The 12,284-nt window shown below is 36.5% G+C and overlaps 1 protein-coding gene across 1 annotated transcript in view; it reads left to right on the forward strand.

Annotated features, from left to right (window-relative positions):
* lhfpl2b (LHFPL tetraspan subfamily member 2b) overlaps positions 1-3,420 on the forward strand; it is a 14,005-nt gene extending 10,585 nt beyond the window's left edge. The window contains exon 3 of the mRNA XM_083526674.1: positions 3,024-3,420. Within this exon, the coding sequence (XP_083382800.1) occupies positions 3,024-3,280 (257 nt within the window). The 3' untranslated portion in view covers positions 3,281-3,420. The remainder of the gene's footprint in view (positions 1-3,023) is intronic.
* The last annotated feature ends 8,864 nt before the right edge of the window (positions 3,421-12,284 follow it).

Genomic DNA, 12,284 nt, shown 5'->3' on the forward strand with positions numbered 1-12,284 from the left:
GATACTAGTGAACCCTACTCACTGTGCTCATATGATGAAATGTAATGATTATTATTATTTTTTTTTATATTACAGCGCATGCTAAGAGGTGTTTTAATATCAGCACTGCTCAGACCTTACATCAGTCCCATGACTTATATTTTTTGCCAATATTATATATCAGTACTGCAATGTAAATCTCCTGCCTAGCACTTCTTAGCCCCTGCTTTTTTATTATACCTCCTCAGCATAAAGATAAGTTTCGAGTGTATATGAAGGTCAAATGTTAAAGCCTCTAAGCTGACACGAAAGCAATCCTCACATTCCTGACAGCCTCAGAGGTTCAGGCTTGCCTGGGAAACACATAATAACGTCTTCCAGGACTTACGGAGATTCGCGACTTATCTACAGCATTGTACTATGCATAACATGGACCGTTTCATGGTAGCAAACCTCGAGATATGATTTAAAAATGCTGATAAAATGTGACAGCATTTAAACATACAGGTAAAATCAGGAATGCTAAGGCCTCAACAGATTTCAAAAGTAGATTTAGTGAAGTACATCTTGCTGTGGGTTGAGTGCAAGTCATCAAATCACTTTTTGTTATGCCAGCGGGAAGTAAAGCAGGTCAACCACATGTTGTCCGCTCCATCAGCACTACTTCCCAACGCAACTGGCAGCAACAATACTGTAGTGTTGACTATGGCAAGCTTTGCCAGACCCACCATTCAATCTTTCCCTTTATTTTCAGTTGAGGAGGAACAAATCCATTAACTCACTTTACTGTCTCTGACCAGCAGCTTTAATTTCAGTAATAGAAAATAGAAAAAATGCTAATTTAACTCCATGTATGGGAGGTTTTTTTCATTCAAAAAGGGTTTATCCAGGGATAAGAGATCCATAGTTGTGCTGAAAGCTTAGTGAAATATTTACGACGGTGGTATTGAGCAATTCCTAAACAGTCAGAAGAAAGGCTTGCGAGGCAGGACCTTGCATGCCCGATTTGATGGCAGAGCGAGTGCATTATGCGGCTAAGAAAGAACGTAGACCCATTTTGTAACGACAAATAAAATTAATTTTGCAAATACATTTAGATTTCACTCCTGCAAATGGGCCATGTATAAAGCACTAAGACATTATTAATTGCTATACAGGCCCTTTGAGTGCAAACGTAACGTCATGCATGATATACGATATCACATTGCTCAAAGGAATCTTAGTGTTTATAGAGTATGGGTGAGGTCTGGCTTTATAAACAATGGTGGTAAAGAGGGAAAGAGGAGCTTGTGGATGTAATACTAACAACTCATTCACAGGAACCGACAAACGTTATAATCTAAAACTCTCAGTGCACAGATTTTATAAAACGTGTTATTTAACAAAGAATAAAATGCCTCGTTGGGGATTTGGGTAAAGTTTTTTTTTATAGAGGAGTTTATTTTATAGTTATAAAAATAATCGCAATGCATAAAAAAGTTCAGTAGGTTTTCCTACATGAAAAAGTCTTTAGGTTTTTAATTAACATGACAAGCTGATCTAGTTTTTGTCTTGTTAAGTTTGAGGGGGAAGAAAAAACAATGGTTGGTGCGGGAACGATGGTTTAGAACCGAAGAATGCATCTGGAAAAAAAAAAGGATGAGAACGTCATGTTTAAAAAAAGGGAGGAAGGTCATCAAAGCACTTGATTTTGGCTCCAAAGGTTGTAAGTTCAAATTTCAGCCACCCCAAGCTGCCACTTGAGCAAGAACCTTAACCCCATTGCTTCTCAGATAGATGTAAGTTGGTCTGGATAAGGACGTCTGCCAAATGCCATAAATGTACAAAAAAGCATCGTTCATCTTTAAATAAAATATCACAGTCATTGGCAGATGTTCCAGCAGTGGGCCGTATCGCATAGCATTATACCACGTGCCGGATGAATCTGCAAAATAATACTTTTTTAAAAACAAAAAATATACTTATTAAAAAACACCAAAAATATAACCTTTGTGTCACTGAACTGAGTTTGTCAAAGTACTGTGACCTCAGGGCTTTGTGTTCATTCAGATACAAGAGTATTAGTGATCAGGCACTGATGTCAAAAGAGAAGGTCTACTGCACAGTCAGCATTCCAGTTCATCCCAGAGGTGTTTAGTGGACTTGAGGTTGAGGTCAGAGATCTGTGTAGACCAATAGAGATTTTCTACTCAAACATCAGCAAAACCATGTTATCATGGCGCTTGGTTTGTATGCAGGGGTATTTTGACAGGTCCAGTAAAGGGAAATTGTATTGCTAAAGCGTACAAAGACGTTCTATACAAATGCATGCTTTGAACTTTGTGGCAACAGTTTATGGGCCTACATGGGTGTCATGGTCAGTATAGTGTAATTATAGCAGGGGTTAATTCTCAAAATAATTTCCATATAAAATAGATCTAGTGTACTTATTTTTGTGTAATTAAGGTTTGCATGTAACTCTTAATAACTAAAGTATATGAACTATAATTAGAATTTTTATGTAACTTTTCACTACTGGTAACGTTTTTATTTTAAAAAGTAGAGGTCGACCGATCTTACCGATACCAATAACTGGCTTGGATCGTACTTGCCAATAACCGAATAGTCAACCGATGGAAAAATAATGGATGTTGAATAAAAAAAACCAAACAAACATACACTCAATGCAAACTTTTATTACAAACAGTATTAAATCATGAAAATGTCTTAATTTATAATAATAAATATAAAAAATTATATAGCCCTCTCCTTTCACTCGCTGTGCTGCGTGCCAATTGATGTGTAATAACAAATGTTATGCTGTGTCAGTGATTCACCTCAAGAGGCCGCTCTTATAATGGCAGGGGATCGGAAGCCGGAAAAACTATCCATATGGATTTTTTCTGAAAGCCAAGAGTTCCAGCAATCAGCTATCGGTGCAGATTAATCGGCCGACCTTTATTAAAAAGTCATGTACTTCTTGGTTATGTATTAAAGACACATGGGGTTCCTCAAACCCCATTATGAGAACCAATAACTCTTTTTTGCCTTGTTTTTCTGTCCAGGCCTGTTCCTCATGCTCGGACTGATGCTCTACCCAGCAGGTTTCGGCTGTGATAAGGTGGTCAGCTACTGTGGTCCGGAAGCGTCGCCGTATAAACTGGGTCAGTGTTCTGTAGGCTGGGCTCTCTACACGGCAATAGGAGGGATGGCTCTCACTTTCATCTGCGCCATGTTCTCAGCCCAAGCCGAGATCGCCACCTCCGGGGACAAGGTCCAAGATGAGATCGACGAAGGCAGGACGCTCATCTGTGTGCTGTGAAACATCTAGCTAGATGAGAAACGCTGCTCTCAGATTTACTAGCTGAACGTTTACATTGCGTTGTTTTGCTGTTACCAGTCTGCAGGGCTTATTAATGAGGCCATGATGTTTGATAGTTTGGGAAAAGACTGTAGCCCTGATGATAGTTGTAAAGGCTGTAATAACACCTTTTACTGCTAAATTCTGTTAGTTTAAATTCAAAAGGTGCAGTTTTAAAAAGTAGTCCTTTGAAAGTGTAATATTTTGATAATAACAGAAATCGTATAAAAGGTTAGAATGGTAGGCTTTGAAGTATGAGATATGAATACAAGCAGATGCCTAGTGTATATGCCATATGTTTTAGGAACATGCTTTTTTTTTTTTGGGAACATACTGAGGAACATGATCTGAGGTAATGCTCTGATTTCTGAAAGGCTTCATAGCTTCAGCATCAAGGAAACCAACATGAACAAGTCTATATGGCTTCAGAATTTCATTTATTCTTCTTTATGTACTTGTATTTAGCCCAGATAATCCACTTAAAGCTCAAGGAGGCGCTAATATTTTTGTACTGATTGTATCCCAGAGTGTTCGAAACAGAGATTTTGTTCACGAAGTGTACAAAAGCCAAGAACGCAACATCTGTGACACAAGCCCGTTTGCTAATATTTTCTGTTTATTTTTTCTTTTCCTTTTCCTTTTTAAAGGTATCCTGCCCTTCCTGAGTTTACATGAGTGGTATATTGTAATATCCAATGCTCCAAGGAGAAACTGTGTGTCTCGAGTAGGTCAAGCATCATTTATTCTTAGCTTTAACCATACTTAGTTCCTTTTGAGTTGTGATGGCAACAGGCAACATACACCGTGCAATAAATAAAGCTGCATTTCATTCTAATCGTTTTCACACACACACACACACACACACACACACACACACACACACACACACACACACACACACACACACACACACACACACACACACACACACACACTTGTTTATCAAGCTGTTTTGTGCAGCAGCACATCTGACCTTTTTTATGCTTCTCATATAACTCTCATTGACTTTTTTTGTCCGTGTATTTGTTATATTAACAAACATATTTTGTATATTTTTTTTTTTAATCTTTCTTTTGCTGTGCTTTTAGAGAACATTACAAATTAAAAATGTAGATAAAAAAATAGCATGTACTATGCTGTTGTTTTTTTTACTTTTCCATATTTCACTGTGCAAGATATTAGTCAGGAAGCAGACCAGGAAACAGGAAACACTATATCACTGGAGTGAAGACGGAAAAGGAGGCTTCCTCGCTGTATGGTCAACATGTTTAACAGTAACAAAAGAAGATCAGGGTGAACATTTCCTTATATATGTAATGAAATAAATATATGTTTTGAAAACAAAAATGATGTAAAATTTGGTAAATATAATTTTGGAACAGTACGTGCTTGAGCATTTTAGAGATTGAAAAAAGGCAGCTGGGATTTGGCTATGGCGCTAAGTTTGTGAGCTCAAATATAAAGACTGCCAGTGAAAACTTTAAAAAGACCCTGCCGATACTGGACTTCGCCTCACTTGCAAGTCATTTTAGATACAACCACGGACGTTATGAGTTTGGTGCACAGTCGGATATGTCAGATGTATCCAGAAAAGGCTTACTTTAAAAGTTATGAAGAGGATTTTCCTACACACTTCTCTTATCTGATCTTCTCTGCTGGTCTTCCATGCAAACCTCTGTGGCCTTCCCATGCTGATCAGAAATGCACGACAGGCCTCTTCATCTTGCATGACCGTGCAATCAATTTATAATTAGGTTTGGGGTGATTAATGCCTTCTCAATGAGGTGGCCTCTTCCCTGATGAATGTATACAGGACTTCCCACCTAAACTGCTGTCCAAACAGGCATGGCTCACTGTTTTGTCTCATTAGAGACCCTGAAGTTCTTTTTCTCCACCCTCTACACTTTCAATATAGAAACTATATACTATATAGAACTAATATGGAAACTTTCACATACACTGTGGAAACACCATATGAAGCATTTAAGTAGTTTGAATTTGTGTAGGATTTAATAACCTTAGAATGTGCATGTCTAATGATCAGAGTCCACAGGTTTTTAATGATGGAGAACTGAATCTTTTACTCTTTCAATTTCATATTTTTGATGGTTGAGTATTATTGTTCATTCATTCATCATCAGTAACGAGTTTAGGGTTGTGGTGCGGTCAAGTGCCTGTGGTATGAGAATTCACCCTGGGTGGGATGCCAGTTCCTCGCCAGTCACTACACATACACACACACACACACACACACACACACACACACACACACACACACACACACACAGGCATGCATTTATTTACAACTAGAGTCACATAAGTATGGCCAGTCCATTTATCTGCATGTTTTTGGACAGTTGTCTTGAATCTCACACAGGGAGATAATATGTCCACTCACTGCAGCAACGCACCAGTACTTTTTTTTTTATGGATTCTGTTTCAAAAACATTTTTCCAGGTTTCGAAAGATGCACCTACAATTCACAGCTAAATTATTATTTCAAAACATAGGCATGTGTAAGTGCTGTGTTTATACACACAGTTCAAGCTGAAATTTTGCACCCACTCACACACTTCCTCTGCTTACAGCTCAAACAATATCTTTATTTCTGACACTGGAAAAAAAAAGCAAACACTTACAGAAAAGAAACGCAAAACTGAATAAATAATCAGGTGATTGCAATGTGAAATATGTCTGTGATTTTTTTTTTTTGGATCCCTAAACATTCTGTATTTTGCACTTTGTTCAAAACACTTCTGTTCCTATTGTTCACACGATCATCCAAATCCTGTAAACTTGATCTGGAATTTGAAATGCATTGTATTGCATGTAATTGCATTATACATTATTCTGATACATACATATAAAACTGGAATATAGAAATAAATAATCACACTGGAACATAATCCATAACTGAGGGTAATATACTGTATAGATAGATAGATAGATAGATAGATAGATAGATAGATAGATAGATAGATAGATAGATAGATAGATAGATAGATAGATAGATAGATAGATAGATAGATAGATTTTTTTTTCAGGTTTCGAAAGATGCACCTACAATTTACAACACAAACAATACAATACAACACAAAACTGAAAAACATCCACGTTTATAAACATTTGGGAATCATTCAGAAACCACATTGATCTTTTTTTTAATAATTAGAGATAATGGTATTATACTCCATATTGATTGGTGTAGAGAAACAACACCTGCAAAACATCTGTAAAACACAAATGTTTTGTTACTTTGCTGGGCAAAAAGCATTCAGCTGTAAATAACCCTGATGCTGTATGCTGTAATGTAGTATATGCAACACTTGGGGGCGCCTGTGTCAAACTCTTCACAGCCTGTTTCTAAACCTCTCCATACACAGCTCTCACACAAGAAGACCAGAGGACAGAGCTCGTGCAGACCAGCTCCATCCAACTGGAAACCTGCAACTGTAATGAACATTTAAGAGGAATTAGATACGATTACTTTCACATCCATTTTTAACTACACAATGAGCCACGGGAGAGTTTGCATTTGTGACACTGGATCAAATCACAGATTGGCGCTAACGTGTAGACTCACAACCCACGTGTCCATCTGAACTTATTACCCACGAACACATTTCCAGTAATACCTGATATGCTTGATTTGTGTATTTTTGATAAAAAAACAAAAAAAAATGATATTGTTGTTCTTTGTATTTTTGCCTGTTTTTTTTTTTTTTGTTGCTTTTATTATTATTAATTTATCATTATTAAAATTATTTAAAATGTTTGGGGTTTTTTCTTTGTTATTTTGCTTGGGGTTAATTTTATTTATTTATTGTGTATCTATTTGTTTTGTTGGGGTCTATTTGTTTGCGTTCCTTTTTGGGTTTTTATGATTGTTAGTTTGTTTTTGAATTTATGCATATAGTCTATTTTTTTGTTTGTTATATATTAAATTAATACATTTTAATGTTAGGGTCATTGTCCACAAAGAAGACCTTTTTAAGTTTGAGAATTACAGATATCAAGATATATATATATATATATATATATATATATATATATATATATATATATATATATATATATATATATATATATATATTATATGATATCTGTTTGATATCTATCTAAATATAGGCTACATCTATCTATCTATCTATCTATCTATCTATCTATCTATCTATCTATCTATCTATCTATCTATCTATCTATCTATCTATCTATCTATCTATCTATCTATCTATCTATCTATCTATCTATATATATATATATATAACTGGTGTTGGTTAAGATGATAAGCCTGCAAGACTGGAATGGATTAAAATGAATGTAAATTCTAGATATAGGCATCCCCTGGTGTAGTCTGCTCCATGTGTATGAGCTGTAAATGTGTGGAAAAAAATAATTTGCTCCATTGTAAATTCAATGATATTAAAGGCCCCTAACCTGCTCCATTAACACTCCTTGCCATGCTCAGTGGGGCCGTCATCAGTGTGCGCCTTGCTCTTACAAAATTTACTTCCCACTTGATTTTGCATTAATGGGCCCGAATCAGAACCCGTATGAATAATCAATGGATAGTCAACAGCCGGAATGAACTCTCCCGTAGCCGAGCATGAATCTTGCTAATGGCACACATCCCTGGCTTTTAATTAGGAATAATGCTCCGCTTCGGGCACACGGGCCATCACATGGCTTGTTTGCCACTGAATGCGAAAGGTAAACACGGAGGGGATGAAAAAAATAAACCCTGCACCAGTGTCATATCCCCCTGGCTAATTGTTTGTGCTAATGGCCAGTACATTAGGGCCCTTAAACACCTGGGCTCCATCCAAACAGTCCTAATTCATACTACAGTACTAAATATTATGTCAGGGTACTACGGAACCATAAGCAATGACATACTATTTAGTACGCTAATATGGCAATTCATGAAGGTTAATTAAGCGCCGTGGAGCACGGTGAAGGACGCCGAGTTTTTGCGCCTGCGCAATTAATGGCAGTCAAGTTGAGCAGTGAGTAAAAGAGCACTTCAGTGTTAAACATCAGGCCAAGTGCTAAAAGCCAACGTGCCAATTATCCACTTACGATCGGACCCGGTAACGAATTATTGAGGCAATTTGTGAATTATCAGAATTTATGAGTGAAGACCGAACTGTAGGTTTCTATCTATCTATCTATCTATCTATCTATCTATCTATCTATCTATCTATCTATCTATCTATCTATCTATCTATCTATCTATCTATCTATCTATCTATCTATCTATCTATCTATCTATCCAATATTCATATAACTTATTATTACAACACAATAATAATAATAATAATAATAATAATAATAATAATAATAATAATAAGTAGTAGTAGTAGTAGTAGTAGTAGTAGTAGTAGTAGTAGTAGTATACAAATAATAAAAAGTAGAAAATTATGAGAAAATAATACTGCAATAAGAAGTAATAATTATTCAAAACACTGATTTTATAATTATTATTATCGCATTTATATCTAAAGAAACAAATAAAACATTGCTTGATAACAAACAGCAAATCAAATGTAATTTAATAATTTATATCCAATTAATTATTGCTATAACTGTAATTTACGTGTGATTTGCATTAATTAATATCTATTATTACACGATTGCGCATTTATTAATGCATGAAATCTATTTGAACGAGCTTGAACTAGTCCAACTATCAGCGAGCATAAACAGTAAACAAATAGCTGATTACTAGCCAAAAGTATCATTACAATAACTATGTATATGAGCAGTTCTCATTTCACCAGGGTCACCGAGTTGCATCTTGGCCGAGCGCTTTGAGATGATTGGCAGGCTGTAGCGAAGTGCAGGCTATTGCTTTTGTGCACCTTGCTAATTTAGCAGGTGGATGGAGAAAAGCCCGGGTGAGCCTGTGATCCTTTTCCTCGTCACAGCCAGGCCAGGTGACAGCACCATTAACCTTCCTGAACAATCTGCTTCCCTATTTCAGCCTCAACCAAGACTCAGATCAACATCTGGACCTTAAATTGCTGTTTCTTCCCATTAAAATTAACACAAACTAGCTTGTTGAAATGCTAGAAAAAACTCTAATAAACCATATATATATATATATATATATATATATATATATATATATATATATATATATATATATATATATATATATATATATATATATATATATATATATTGATGTTTAGATAAATCTATTTTTCAATATGTAGTTGTGCTTGTATCTATTGTTGTTATATAATTTGTCTTCTACTCACTCACAATCAACCAGCATAACAATGTAAATCTCTAAAGCACATTCTCTATATAAATCTGAATCAAAATTCTTATATTTTATTATAATATATTCATTTTAGAGAATAACACTTTTGATCTCAGCACTTCATAAACAGCAGCACACAGGCTGTATATCCATAACTGTGGATGTGCTCAGAAACTCAAACGGTGGGCTCAGGCGTCCTCTGGATATCGACTTAACACATCGGATGGTTACGGGGTGGTGAGAGGAGGAGAGAGGGGCAAGAGTGTTTAGTGTGTAGTGTCAGCAGAAATGGTGGTGTACGTGTGTGTGTGTGTGTGTGTGTGTGTGTGTGTGTGTGTGTGTGTGTGTGTGTGCAGATGTTCCATTGTGATGGATCTATTATCCAGCTATTACAAGATAAATGAATGATCTCTCCTATTTTCCATGCCTCTAGAAAATTGAAATTGGGGGGTGGAGGTGGTGAAGTGTGTATCCTTGATGTTGTGTGTATGTGTCGTGAGACTGGTGGCGCTGGTGGCTGGTGTTGGGGGGGAGGGGGGGGCATCATCCTTGCTGCATTATTAGGGTTGTTGGGATGGCCATTAATTTAAGGAAAAAGAGGGACTCAGGCAGCTCAGGCCTTGTGTCTTCACATTATCAATCAAGCTTCAGGCATCGTGCTGTGATGACCGTGCACTCTCAGGTTTATGCCACCTTAATTAGAATTCATGGCAAAATATATGCAAGGCAGCATGCTGTAGCCCTCATCATTTCATGGAGAATTTATTGTTATTTGGCCAAGCATTTTGCTTAGAGTGATATTTCCTATTACCAGCCTGTCAGCTAATATAGCTCACCAAATTCACCGTATGAGATATTAGTTGTCTACAGCTACAACCTGACCACAGCTATGCCGAATGAGGTTTCAGGTGCAATTCAGGCACCTGATACAGTTACAATTCGTTTAATTAGATTTTAGACTTTGACATCGTTACGTAATTGGCAAGTGACAACTATATGTACAGGTGGTTGAACTCGACAATTAGCTTCATGTAAAGCATATCCAAATGTGTTAGTATTTACATTATGTGCTCAGAGAAATGATGATCGCCAATTAAACGTGTACCACCCAAACAGTGAGGGGCATAATAGTATATTTCCCATAATTTACTGTCAAAGCTGGCATTCCGTATGATAAATAGTGAATTGCGGTCAAAGCTGATTACACACTGCACTAGTAGTGCAGTTCACTGTCAGGAGGAAGAGCGATTGACTTCCTATTTACATATTAATGAAAGGCAGCAAGAATATGCGCGAGAAAAAAGAAAAACCCCACAGTATTCATAGGGCGCGACATTTACAAATAAAGCTGATGCCGTGAAAAATTTAAATGAAACCTATTTAGATTAATAAATGGAAGGGGCCACTGGTAGACCACACAATTTGCATTTCCATTTTCAAATTATATTGGGTGAATTCTCAAGTAATGCGATGATGAGTCTCTAAATGTGTGCTGCATTGGTGGGGTTTTTTGAAGAAGAAGAAGTTTGCAAAACACATGAATATGAGGACCTTCCTTCTAATTTGTCCTCTAAGCGCCTCTCAAGAAGACTCAAAAACTGTTTAAAGTGAGTGGCCCTGAAGTTTAGAAAGATGGATGAGATTTGCCAAGTATATGAGCAGAATACACTTCAGACTTGCGAGCTTTATATTGGATAAATAATGTTTTGTTGTACAGTTCCCGAAGGTCATATACAGACGCAGACACACGTAGTGCTGGAAATGGTAGCCTTGTTTTGTTTTGATCTAGGGTTAAATCACATCAGTCATTATGTTGGCCTATGTACATCTTTAGTGGTTACACATAAAAACCTGTCCCAAAATAAAAGGCTTCAGAATACATGTCTTGCTGTGCTCAGTCTTTGGGAAATCATGTTGTCATTGGGACATTTATGCTAACAGATCGAAATTCTGTAGGCAAAGCCATGCTAGTTTTATCCCTCAGTTCATAAAAACTAGTCACGAGTGCATAATGGCCCGCACTGAGAAGGTCCATCCAGCCCTTCTTTTTCATAATAGGTTTGATGGACGTCAAACCATTGTGAAAGTGCTGCAGATGGGGGCAATGTTCTGCAACATATGCAAACTTATCAGGCATAGTTTTAATGTGTTGCAACTCATTGGCTGCCTTATGTCCATGTACATTTTAAAGGGAAAAAAGTGTCAAAGGAGACAAAGATGATAACTGAGTTCAGAGCGAGCGTGCCAGCTATTATATCTTCTTAAGTGGTATGGCGATTGGATTGGTGAAGATGAACTCATGGGCTCATCTGTAATTGGGTAATTGGATAAAAGGCTTTATCCATAACCTATAAATTGAGTACAAAATTATTTTCAATGACTGTGTAAACGCATGTTTGTTTCTTTTGGGAACAAACATATACAAGTGCTCTTTATTAAATCAAATCAAATCAAAACAAATCAATTTTTATTTGTCACATACACATACATACAGAGTACGACATGCAGTGAAATGCTTTATACGACTGTCCGGCATGAGGGAATAGGATGGGGGAGAAAAATAAAACAAAGAAAAAAGAAGGCAGATAAATAAAGAGAATAAACTATGTAAAATTAAAATATATAAAGATATAAAGATATATATATAGGAAAAGGTGTATATACAAGGTATGCTTATGTATACAAGGTATGCTTATG

Source organism: Silurus aristotelis (genome assembly GCF_946808225.1).
Source record: "Silurus aristotelis genome assembly, chromosome: 23".
NCBI lineage: Eukaryota > Metazoa > Chordata > Actinopteri > Siluriformes > Siluridae > Silurus > Silurus aristotelis.